General features: G+C 51.3%; 1 protein-coding gene across 1 annotated transcript; it reads left to right on the plus strand.

The window, feature by feature from the left end:
- Window positions 1-598: 598 nt before the first annotated feature.
- ACHE_80169S (putative hybrid PKS-NRPS biosynthetic cluster) lies at window positions 599-12,997 on the plus strand (the record flags this gene model as incomplete). The annotated part of the gene is made up of 8 exons (XM_043283510.1): window positions 599-1,229; window positions 1,302-1,940; window positions 1,997-2,659; window positions 2,719-2,838; window positions 2,946-4,926; window positions 4,981-5,201; window positions 5,256-8,183; window positions 8,244-12,997. The coding sequence occupies 8 exons, from the start codon at window positions 599-601 to the stop codon at window positions 12,995-12,997; spliced, it is 11,937 nt and encodes a 3,978-aa protein (XP_043140782.1).
- Between the last annotated feature and the right edge of the window lie 48 nt (window positions 12,998-13,045).

Below are 13,045 nucleotides of genomic sequence, written 5' to 3' on the forward strand. Positions count from 1 at the left end.
CTGTCTTGATAACTTGAAATTGCCCCCGAGGAGACTTGGGGCTGCTTTCTGCTTCTTTAGGGTGTATAGATGTCGGGGCGGTACTGTCGAAAAACTCCGACAAACCCCGGCATCAGCAACAATTCGGCGAAAGACATCTGTACGGGACTCCGAATGCAATGTACTAGCCAAATGGAATTTGAGGCATGGCCAGTATACGTGAAACACAGGTTCCGTGCCGTGAAGGCTGCGGATTACCCTTTGGCATCCACGCTGGACGCCAGCATCATGCTGATGATCCGACAATAAATGGCCCCAGCGTCAAAATTAGGAGACCAGGGATAATACGGAAAGACATGTTACGATGGGAGCACCGATATACTGCGATCATAAACTCTGGCCTGTTCGACTTTCGGATATCTTAGGTATGTGGACAGATATCCGAATAAGCCCGGTGCTCTGACACTCCGATTGTCTGCTTTGTACTTGAGAAGGTGCAGTATCGATACTAATACCTTAGCTACCAACCATATGGCTAGATCCCCTGGATAGAACAGTCAAAAATCAAAAACAAATATCCACCTAGCTTGTACAACCTGCAACCTGATCGTTTACCAGCATGACCTCTACTGAACCCATCGCTCTGATAGGCAGCGCATGCCGTTTTCCTGGGGATTCAGACACTCCATCGAAGCTGTGGGAGCTCCTTCAGAGCCCACGAGACGTTCTTCGCCAAATCCCCCCGGATCGGTTCAATGTTGATGCATTCTACCATACAGACGGCAAACATCACGGAACCTCAAATGTCCGCCACTCATACTTTGTCGATCAAGACCCGGCCGCGTTCGATAATGGCTTTTTCAATATCCAGGCTGGGGAAGCCGAGGCCATCGATCCCCAACAAAAGATGCTGATGGAAACCGTCTATGAGTCCCTTTGTGCCGCTGGGCAGACAATTGAGGGCCTCCGTGGATCACCCACGTCTGTCTTTGTCGGTGTCATGTGCGCTGATTGGGATGGCATGCTCGCGAGAGACATGGAGACATATCCCCAGTATGGCGCGACCGGTGTGGCTCGGAGCATCATGTCGAACCGAATCTCGTACTTCTTTGACTGGCATGGGCCGAGCATGACCATTGACACTGCATGTTCGTCTAGTCTCGTCGCCGTGCACCAGGCAATCCAAACACTACACAGCGGAGAGTCCTCAGTTGCCATTGCTGCTGGGGCCAACTTGATCCTGAGTCCAGGTATGTTTGTCATCACAAGCCTTCTAGTTGGTAGTTCCATTCGAGCATACACTAACATCAAATGACGCGCAGCCATGTATGTCGCAGAGAGCAACCTTTCCATGCTATCGCCCAACGGACGGTCGCGAATGTGGGATAAGGATGTAGATGGATACGCCCGTGGAGAAGGCATTGCAGCAGTAGTCTTGAAGCCGCTCAGCGCAGCGATTCGAGATAATGACCACATCGAATGCATCATTCGAGGCACTGGTGTCAATCAGGACGGGCGAACACCGGGTCTCACCATGCCCAGCGGCAAGGCTCAAACCGCCCTGATCCGAAGTACCTATCTTCGAGCCGGCCTGGACGTTAAGAAGCCAGAGCATCGCCCACAATTCTTCCATGCCCACGGTACAGGGACGGCGGCAGGCGATCCCCAAGAAGCCCAGGCAATCTCGGAGGCGTTTTACTCGAAGGATGAACTTGATGATAAGCTTTATGTTGGCTCGATCAAAACGGTTATCGGGCATACAGAAGGCACAGCTGGTTTGGCTAGTCTGATTGGAACTTCGTTGGCCCTTCAGAATGGGAAGATACCACCCAATATGCACTTCAATACCTTGAACCCTAGGTTGAAATCTTTTTACCGCCACCTTGAGGTTCCAACGAAGTGTGTTCCCTGGCCCGAAACGCGTCCAGGACAAGCACGACGAGCCAGCATAAACAGTTTTGGTACGTACCAGTATCTCGAATGTCACCTCGTGAATTAAATCTAACAAGTTCGATAGGCTTCGGTGGCACCAACGCGCATGCAATTCTCGAGGAATATCGTGTACCAGAAAAGGAATATGAACAAATCCAAAACAGATTTGCCGTAAAGACGCCTCTATTTAGTCCATTGACTTTCTCTGCCTCTTCTGAATCGTCGTTGCGGTCACTGCTTTCATCCTACTCCACACACCTGCAATCTAACACGCACGTGAGTTTGCATGACTTTGCATACAGCTTGCAGACACGGACATCAACCCTAGCATACCGTGTTGCTGTTACTGCTTTTAGCAAAGAAGATGCTTGTTCTCAGATTGACGCCATCACAAACGGCGAAAAGAACAGCACGATCGGCACACGCCAGCTGACGAAGTCGTTTCCGAAGATATTGGGTGTCTTTACCGGCCAAGGCTCCCAATGGGCACGAATGGGAGCAAGATTGCTCGAGACCTCTCCCTATGTCACTAAACGACTTTCTGAGCTCGACAGCTCATTAACAGAGGCACCAGCTGGCCAGGGGCCGTCCTGGACTTTACAGGAAATGATCCTTGCTCATCCAGGGTCTTCGAGAATGAGCGAGGCGGCTGTTTCTCAGCCTTTATGCACCGCAGTCCAGATTGTACTTGTTGACCTGCTTAGGTTTGCTGGTGTTGAATTCCATGCCGTTGTTGGGCACTCGTCTGGTTCGTATACCAACGATGCTTTACCGTGATTTCGAGAATCTAGCTGACCCATACTACAGGTGAAATCGGAGCTGCGTACGCTGCTGGTCTTATCTCTGCTCGTGATGCCATCAGAGCTGCCTATTACAGAGGACTTTATGCCGGCTTGGCAGAGTCACCCAATGGCAACAAGGGTTCCAGTAAGTGATTCTCGCAAACGTTGAGAGGACAGCTATGTCCGCATCACTCTACCTTTGAGGGAATGTTACCCATACTATAGTGGACCAGGGTGCTAATTCATTCTCAGTGATGGCCGTCGGTACAACCTTTGAGGATGCTACAGAATTTTGCCAACTCGAAGAGTTTGAAGGAAGGATCCAGGTTGCCGCCCAAAACTCGTCCACTAGCATCACGCTTTCCGGTGATGAAGACGCAATTCTCGAAGCGATCGAGATTTTCAAGGATGAAGGTAAGTTTGCACGCCAACTCAGAGTCGATACAGCTTACCATTCGTCTCATGTTGTTCCATGTGCCGAGCCGTATCGCAAGGCCCTGGAGCAGTGTGAGTCGGATGAACCGATTCCTACTGGGACAAAGTGGTATTCTAGTGTGCGCGAGGGCGAGACTATGGCCCCTGGCCAACTGGGGCCACAGTATTGGATAGACAATATGGTGAGCCCCGTGCTCTTCTCCACGGCAACCGCCAAAGCGTGGACTAAAAGTGGTCCTTTTGACATTATACTTGAGGTCGGGCCACACCCAGTTCTCAAGACGCCTTGCCTTGATACGGTTGAAGATATCATTGGAGATCGACCTCCGTACTCAGGACTGCTGGGACGAGAGAAGGATGATGTCCAAACATTCTCCAGCGCTCTGGGATTTATCTGGACTCACCTTGGGCCCAGATCTGTGAATTTTGACGAGTTCGAGCGAGCCGTGTCGGGAAACCCAATGCCTAGACGTTTCTTGCCCGGTCTTCCTAAGTATCCCTTTGATCACTCCAGAAAGTTCATGTCTCTGTCTCGATCATCCGGTCTGTACATGAGCACTCAGGGGGCACCTCATCCTCTCCTTGGCAGGCGTTGCCACGAGCGCGAAACATCCGATATCATTCAGTGGCGCAATGTTTTGGATCCAAAGGAGATACCTTGGATGGTAGGCCATCAAATCCAAAACCAGACCACCTTTCCTGCGACTGGATATCTTGCCATGGCTATTGAGGCTATTGGCGTCTATGCCAGGAACTCTAGCATTGACCTCATCGCCGTTCGAGACTTTATAATCCACCGTCCTCTGATTTTCAACGACGACAACCCTCAGGTCGAGACCCTAGTCAATCTGAAGATTCGGAACCATGCGGATAAAGCGATTGCGGCTGAATTCTCTTGCTACACGGGTGCACCACACGATCACAATTTCGTGATGAAATCCACCGCTACTGGTAGAGTGGAAGTGACCATCGCAACTCCAGAGCCTAACAGGCTCCCAAGTATCGGTATCGACGACCTTAGCCTGAGTGAAGTCACTCCTGACCGATTTTACAACTTCCTTGCAGGACTTGGCTACAACTACGCGTGGCCTTTCCATGGTGTCAAAGACATTCATCGCAAAGCCGACTATGCAACAGGAACAATTGACGACCAATCGGGGACGCAATGGGAGGACCGCCTCATAGTCCATCCTGGGATGCTGGATACGGCTTTACAAACCTGCTTCGCGGCATTTTGTTGTCCCGGAGATGAAAGGATGTGGGCTCTGCATCTTCCTACGTCTATCCGTTCGGTGCTTATCAACCCGTACTTCACCCCCATTGGTATCGGAAAACAGACCGAGCTCCGATACGCCACCGTCTCCAGACAAGACAAGAGTGCCAAAATCTATGGAGATATTCACCTGTTTGCTGGCAACTCGAACCAAACTTTTCTGCAAGTTGAAGGCGGGGAACTCGTTCCCTTGACTCCTGCGCTTCCGAGTAACGATGTGGTGTTGTTCTCGAAATTTGACTACAGACTCGCGAATCCTGACGGAGAGGAAGCAGCATCGACTTCCAGGTATAACAGGAAGGATGTTGAATTGGTCATTGATTCGGAACGCATTTCTTTTTACTACTTACGTCGTCTGCTTGAAGATGTCACCACTGAGGAGGTGGCCAAGTCGCTACCGCACTATCGCCATCTTCTCAACTACGCATCTCATATGGTGCCTCCAATAATAAGGGGTGAGCATGCGCATATCCCAGCGAGTGCACAATTTGACACACAGGACTATATCAATGAGCTCGTAAAAAAGTAAGTTTGAATGAAAATGCATATCCAGCAAATGCTGAAAAAGAACTTAAATAGGCACCACGACAACGTTTCTGTTCGCTTGCTGCAATCTGTCGGTGTCCACCTCCCCGAAACGGTTCGATCTGGGTCCAGTATTCTAGAGCACATGGTGGAGGACTCGATGTGGGACAAACTCTACGAGGAGGGCTTTGGTCTCGACCAAATGAATGATTATATCGCTCATATGGTCGGCCAAATAGCGCATCGGTATCCCCGCATGAATATCTTCGAGATTGGTAGGTTGATTTCTTGCACTATGTTGAAATTAATCTATACTAACGATGTCTTAGGTGCCGGAACTGGTGGTGCGACGAAGAGAATCCTCCAAAGCCTGGGCTCGGCGTTCTCGACTTACACCTATACCGATGTTTCTGGTAGTTTTTTCAGCAAGGCGAGCAGTCTATTCAGGGACTTTGAGGATCATATGATTTTCAAAACCTTCAACATGGATCAGACCCCCGAGTCGCAGGGGTTTGAGGAAGGATCCTACGACATCATTATCGGCTCCAACGTCCTGCACGCCACGCTAGATTTAGAAGGGATGATGAAAAATGTCCGTCGCCTCCTCAAGCCAGGAGGCTATATTATCATCCTTGAAATCGTCGATAACAACTGTCTCCGTGTCGGCCTGACTATGGGTAGTCTGCCTGGTTGGTGGCTTGGTGCAGAAACCGGACGACGTTTTGGTCCGACGCTAACCCTACCTCAATGGGATACCTTGTTGAGTAGCTGTGGATTTGGAGGTATTGAAACTTCGACACCCATCATTCATCCGCTTATCCCTTTGCACGTATTCTGCGCTCAGGCTCTAGACGACCGTGTACAGATGCTTCGTGACCCTCTCACGCAGCTCAAGGCCCTTCCAGCTTCGACGGCCTCCCAACTCGTGATTGCAGGGGGTAAGACGCTGAGGATTCATCGAATGCGTGAGCAGCTGGCTTCCATGCTTTCGCCAATGTTCCCCAACGTAAGCCGGGTTCAATCTATCCAGGAGCTCAACACCAGTGGTCTGGTCGAAGCCAGCACCATCCTCTCGCTTACAGAGCTAGATGAACCGCTTTTTGCTGCCAACACTCCTGAAAAGTTTGATGCCCTGAAAGCGATCTGGCATGGAGCAAAAAATGTTCTCTGGATTACTACCGGAGCGAGAGCAGATAATCCTCACTCTCAGATGACGAATGGCGTCGGGCGATGCATACGATCCGAGCATCCCAACATCATACTGCAGATTCTAGACATCGACCGAATAAATAGTCACACCACCGCCTTAATCGCAGAGCATCTCACACGGCTAGAGATGCTCAGCAGGTGGTCCGCCGAGCTCAATCCTGGGGACCTGCTCTGGTCCCTAGAGCCTGAGTTATATGTTGAGAATGACACGACATTCATTCCGAGACTCTACCCATTCGAGGCGAGTAACAAGAGGTATAATACCACGCGCCGCGTTGTGACAGAGGAGGTCGATCCGCAGCAAAACGATATAACATTTGCCATCGAGGAAGACTCACGGGAGGTACAACGACCCTCTCCTCTGCGGATGAGGAGCGCCCTGCCCTTTAGCTGCGAAATAAAAACGATTCGTATCACACATTTCTTGCTATCAACTCTCAGTATTGTCCCAGGAGCCCACCTGAGGATTTGCGTCGGTGTTGATGCAACCACTCAAGAAACTTTCCTCGCTGCTTCTCCCACGGCCGAATCGCCCGCGATTGTCCCCGCAGATTGGTGCATCCCCCTCCGAGACCAAGATGACCCTGTTACGACGCTTGCTGCCCTCTCATCCTATCTGGTTGCTCGCAGCATTATTCAACTGGCAACCGAGGCAGATACGCTCGTCCTTCATGAGCCCCATATCTCCGTTGCAGATATTGTGCAAAACATGGCGGATAGCAAGTCGGTCACTCTTCACATCACCACCACGAAAAGTGATACCGGGCTCCAATGGCAATATATGGACAAGAACCTCCCTGAGCTCATCATCAGAGAGCTACTGCCTTCCACGGCCACAAAGTTCCTTGATCTCTCTCCAGACTCAGGATCATCTGAGGCTATTGCTAGATGCTTGCCCCGAAGCTGTCAAACCATTGACCCTGCAACCCTACTCCATGCAGGCGTAGTGCTTCGACCATTCACCTCCAAGGACGAAGTCGCTCGCTTACTGAATATCGCTTGGTCCAACGTGGCTTGCACCGTGAAAAGGGCTAGCGATCTACCATTAGTCCAATTGCGAGACATTTCGACTCACTCTGCTGCTGTTGGAGCCCGTTTTGCTATTGTTGATTGTACCGTGCCGTCAGTCCAAGCCGTGGTTCGTCCAATCGACGAGGGCATCCTTTTCCGAAGTGACAGGACATACCTCATGGTTGGTCTATCTGGAGAACTTGGACAATCTCTTTGCACGTGGATGGTAGCACATGGGGCAAGGTACGTGGTGCTGACCAGCCGAAGGCCGACGGTCAACCCCAAGTTCATCCGTTCCATGGAGCGTATGGGGGCAACTATCAAGATCCTTTCGATGGATGTTACTAGCCGGGAATCTGCGCGTAAATGCTGTGAAACCGTTGTGGATACCATGCCGCCTATTGCAGGAGTTGCTAACGGTGCGATGGTCCTAATTGACAATCTCTTTGACAACATGCCCTATGACGACTTTATGAAGGTCACAAACCCTAAAGTGCTTGGATCCATGATCTTGGACGAGCTGTTCTACGACACCCCGTTGGACTTCTTTATTTTCTTTAGTTCCACCACAGCGGTCCTGGGTAACAGTGGACAGAGCAACTATGCCGCAGGCAACGAGTTCATGTGTGCACTTGCAGCGCAGCGAAAGAAGCGTGGCGTGGCTGCCTCAGCCATTGATATCAGCTCTATCATCGGTATCGGCTACGTCGAACGGGATAGCATCGTCAACGAGTTTACATTCACCAAGATGGGCTACAGGCCCATGTCGGAACACGACCTGCACTATGCGTTCGCCGAGGCTATGACAATTGGCAAAGTCGACTATCCAGGAACATGCGAGCTTGTTACGGGTATCTCACCACTTCACCTAGGTGACCAGGCCTCGGACCAATTCTTCAGAGATCTCAAATTCAGCCACTACATCCTGGAGCGCCCCGACGAGCAAGCAGCGGCGGGCAAGACGTCCTCTTCGCAGCCTGTAAAGGTTCAACTTGCGGCGGCAAAATCCAAGGTTAATGCTGTATCAATCATTACAGGTATGTACATATATTTAATCTCATCCACGCATGTGTTGATACTGACATTGCTGGGGAAAGAATCGTTCCTAGCTCGACTGCGGCAAATCTTGGCAGTATCGCCTGATGAGACCATCAACGAAAAGGTGACATTCGTGGAACATGGAGTGGACTCGCTGATGGCGGTTGAAGTGCGCACCTGGTTTCTCAAGGAGCTTGGTGTCGATTTCCCTGTCCTGAGGATTCTTGGTGGTAGTTCCATTTCCGACCTACTGAGTGATGCAGTAAAGCTGTTACCTAATTCCATTGTTGACATTTCCAAGCTTGAGGAGGGCAAGGAAATTAAAGACGTACAGGCAAAGGTGTCACCAGCTCCGGCTCCGAAACCACCAGCAGTTGTTGATGAAATCGCACAGAATGAAAGCCCGGCGGATTCAACAAGCAGTGCTAGCAGTTCAGATATCGATGAGTCGCCAGCCAAGATAATGCCATCAGGGGTTGTTACGCCACGATCACCTAGGGATAGTGAGGCCACAACTGTGTGCGAGTATTTCGACCACGAATCGTTTATAGAAACACCAGAGACAATCTTGCATGACATTTTGAGCTGTCCCATGTCATTCGGCCAAAAGGGATTCTGGTTCTTAAACGAGTATCTTGCCGACAAGACAGCGCTCAACATGGCTGTCATGGTAAAGGTGACCGGTCCACTCCGCGTTGGGGATCTCGAAGACGCCGTCACGATGATTGGCGAGCGTCATGAGATTTTCCGCACCCGCTTCTTCTGGAGCGGCGAGGGTACTAAGAGGGAGCCCATGCAGGGGATTGCTTCCAAATCATTTTTGAGGCTGACGGAGAAGCGCGTCGCATCTGAAGCCGAAGCATACAAGGTGCTCGAAACGGTTCGAAATGAGATATGGGATCTCGGTACCAGGGAGACAGCGAAGATGATGTTACTTACCTTATCGGATCAGGTTCATTTCTTTATCATGTCGATGCATCACATCATGGCCGACGGGTACAGCCTCAGCCTCCTATTCAGAGACCTTGAACTCGCATACACATCCAAGACCCTGCCGCCGCTGCCAGTTGAGTCCCAATATCGGTCCTTTGCAAGTCAGCAGAGACGTTTGCATGAGCTTGGGAGCTCGAACCAAGCAATCCAATACTATCGTCAGGCCCTATCCTCCACAGCTGCACATCTTCAGCCGATTGAACTCTTGCCTTTCGCCAAGTCGACCAAGAGACAGCCCTTGACTAGATATGATCAAGAAGAGGCGAAAATTGAAATAGGTGCTGACCTTAAGGCTAGAGTACGAAGTCTGGCCCGCAAGAACCAGTCGACCTCGTTTCATGTCTACGTATGTGCCTTACAGGTTCTCCTGTTCAATTTGCTTCCGAGCAGTACCCAGGACATTCTCATCGGTATGGCCGACGCCAATCGATCCGATAAACAGTTCATAAATAGCGCTGGCTTCTTTGTTAACCTATTGCCGCTTGTTTTCCGCCGAAGCGAGCCGAGCGCTACCATGGACTCCATCATCCAAAAGGTTCGTGACACGACATACGGTGCCCTATCCCACTCACAGGTCCCCTTCGATGTGCTCCTAAGGGAGCTCAACATTCCTCGGTCCAACGACTACACACCACTATTCCAGATCTTCGTCGACTACAAACAAGTATACCATGACCTTTCCTCCTTGGGCGATTGTAAACTCAGTGATGAGACATGGCGCAACACGAGTACAGGATACGACATTGTCTTGGATGTCTATGAAAATGCCAATGTTGATGCCATTATCCACCTGCGTCTCCAGGGCACCTTGTACTCCAGGGCTAACACCGATATGCTGCTCCGTTCCTATGTTAATGTCTTGGAGTACATGACCGGTGCTACTGATGCCACGGTGGGCTCCATTCCAAAATGGGCCCCCCACGACGTCCAGACTGCTTTGGCTGCAGGACAGGGTACTCCTCTGAAGCGAAGGTGGCCATCTACAGTCAGTCATCGCATTGACGAAATGATCGCAACAAGCCTCCCAAGGTCCGCCTTGAAGGATGGTAATGGCGTGACATTCACTTACGAGCAAATGGGTTCTCGAGTTGATGCCATCACCAACACCCTCCTAACCTCGGGTGCCAAGCAAGGAACAGTTGTGGGTGTTTTCCAGGAGCCTTCGGCTGACTGGATCTGTTCCGTGTTAGCAGTCCTCCGGGCTGGTTGTGTATATTTACCCCTCGATCTACGAAACTCGATTCCTCGTTTGGTCAGCATCGTCAAGGCCGCTCAACCGTCCAGTATTCTCACCGACCACACGACAACAGACAAAGTCTCTCTTATTGGCGTTAGTAATGTCACTGAGATACTGGTCTCCGACCTCAAGACTCCCCAAAAAGCCCAACAGTCGCCTAATCGCGCAGAGCGTGACGCTCCAGCTGTTATCCTTTTTACTAGTGGCTCCACGGGGGAACCAAAGGGTATCGTCATGAAGAATGAGAATCTCGTCTCCAATGCGGAAGCAAACAGCCAAATATACGCGGAAACACCCAATCTAGTGGTCTTGCAGCAAAGCGCCTTTAGTTTCGACTTCTCGCTTGATCAGACCCTCGCTGCCTTGACCAATGGCGGCTGCCTCTATGTGGTGCCAGCGCGCAGCAGAGGAGACCCAATTGAGATCAGCAAGATCATGTTCGAAGAGAAGGTTACTTACACGTCGACGACCCCCTCCGAGTATGACATGTGGCTACGCTACGCCGCATCCACTCTGAGCCGCTGTGAATTCTGGAGACATGCGTTCTCTGGTGGCGAGGCCATGAGTCGTGGCCTTGCCCTAGAGTTTTCGAATTTGAAACTTCCACAGCTCCGCGTATTCACCGGTTATGGCCCTGCCGAGACGACATGTTTCTCGACCAAGATCCAGCTAGACTACCAGGCGCTACCAGACCCCCTACCGGCCGGACTCATGCTGCCGAGCTATACTTGTGTCATTGTCGACAATGAGTTGCAACCAGTACCTGCCGGTGTTCCTGGCGAGATAGTCATCGGCGGGCCATGTGTAGTGTCCGGCTACCTCAACAACTTCGAGTTGACGAAGCAGAAGTTTATCCCCGATACCTTCTTTGGGACATCGACGACCATGTATCGCAGCGGTGACCTTGGTCAACTCTTGGGAGACGGCACCCTGTACTGCGATGGCCGCCTCGAGGGTGATACCCAAATCAAGTTGCGAGGTTTCCGTGTCGAGCTTTCCGAGGTCGAGAAGGCAATTATCAAGCATGCCGGTGGTGCCCTTTCACAAGCTATAGTCACTCTGCGCGGAAGAGGTGAGGAGGGCTACTTGGCGGCACATGTCGTCTTTGTGCCTGAATTCCCGCATGAGGCCAGAGAGAGAACGATTCAGTCAATCCGATACAGCCTACCCTTGCCTCCGTACATGAGGCCTGCTGCCATTGTGGCTCTTGACGACATTCCTAAAACTGCACATCTCAAAGTCGACCGAAAGACCCTTCAGGAAGTACAAATCGAACATCTCGCCACCGCAGAAGGCAACGGATCATCTGGCACTCTTTCCGAAGCCGAGTTGAAATTAAGCGAGCTCTGGCACCAGGTTATGCCTTTCGACCCAGGACTACTAACTGCTGATTCCGATTTTTTCCTCGCTGGCGGCAATTCGATTCTCCTTGTGAGGCTACAGGTGCTGATAAGGAAGTCTTTTGCGACAGCGCCCAAGCTCGTCACCTTGATGGGAGCCCCCACCCTTGCGGCCATGGCTGCGGTCGTCGAGACTAGCCGTCCGGGTCACTTCATTGACTGGGAAGCGGAACTTCAACTTCCAGAATCACTGCTGCAGTCTCAGGGTGTTGGCATTGTCCCACCAACAGAAAACGCCGATGGTATCACCATTCTGTTGACAGGCTCTCGCGGCTACCTTGGACGCCATTTGTTACAGATTTTGGTCACTGACACGAGGGTCACTCGGGTATACTGCCTGGTTCGCGAGCACGACATCAATGACAACGACAACAGTAAAGTGAGAGTCATTCAATCGGATGTCTCCAAACCCGATCTTGGCCTTTCGGACGGTATATACGCAGCATTGGTCGCCGAAACGAACGTAATCATCCACTGCGCAGCCAACCGATCGTTCTGGGACCAATATGAAGTATTGCGCCCCGATAACTACAATTCGGTCAAGGAACTGGCACGACTCGCTGTTATGGCGCCGCGCTCTGTGCCTCTCCACTTCATGTCATCAGGAGCTGTGGGCTCATACGACAACAGCAGTACTGTCCCGCCGCAAGATGGCAGTGATGGCTACCTGTCAACCAAATGGGCAGCCGAGAAATTTCTGCAACGATTTGCCGCCGCGGCGGACGCACCTGTTTATATTCACCGCCTGGAGTCAGCGGCTACCGTCAAGGATGTGACTTCCGCCAGCTCGGAAGCAGCTGCTGTGCTCAATGAATTGACTACGATAGCTGCTCGGATGGGCTTGCGACCTTCCTTTGATGGGGTTAATGGCTCGATGCACGTTATCCCTGTTGACCATGTCGCGCAGGCAATCTGCCAGACTGTCCGTGACTCTATTAGCACTACGACTGGGCAAGATGGCAACGATGTCGTCCATATGTTGCATCACAAGGCTAGCATCAGAATCCCAGTAGACGATTTTGAAGCTCGCTTATTTCTCGACGAACCCCTGCGTCTTCTGCCAAGCTTTCCGTTGCTAGACTGGTTCGGAAAGGCCAAGAGACGCGGGTTCGAGTATCTGGTCACGGCATGGGAACTGATAATGAGCTCAAGTTCGGGTAATGAGGTGATTTCCAGGCGATAGATACTTCACAAGTCTGGGTTCGAAGCTTAGGCGCTCGGAGCTGCTTAT

Source organism: Aspergillus chevalieri, chromosome 8 (genome assembly GCF_016861735.1).
Source record: "Aspergillus chevalieri M1 DNA, chromosome 8, nearly complete sequence".
NCBI lineage: Eukaryota > Fungi > Ascomycota > Eurotiomycetes > Eurotiales > Aspergillaceae > Aspergillus > Aspergillus chevalieri.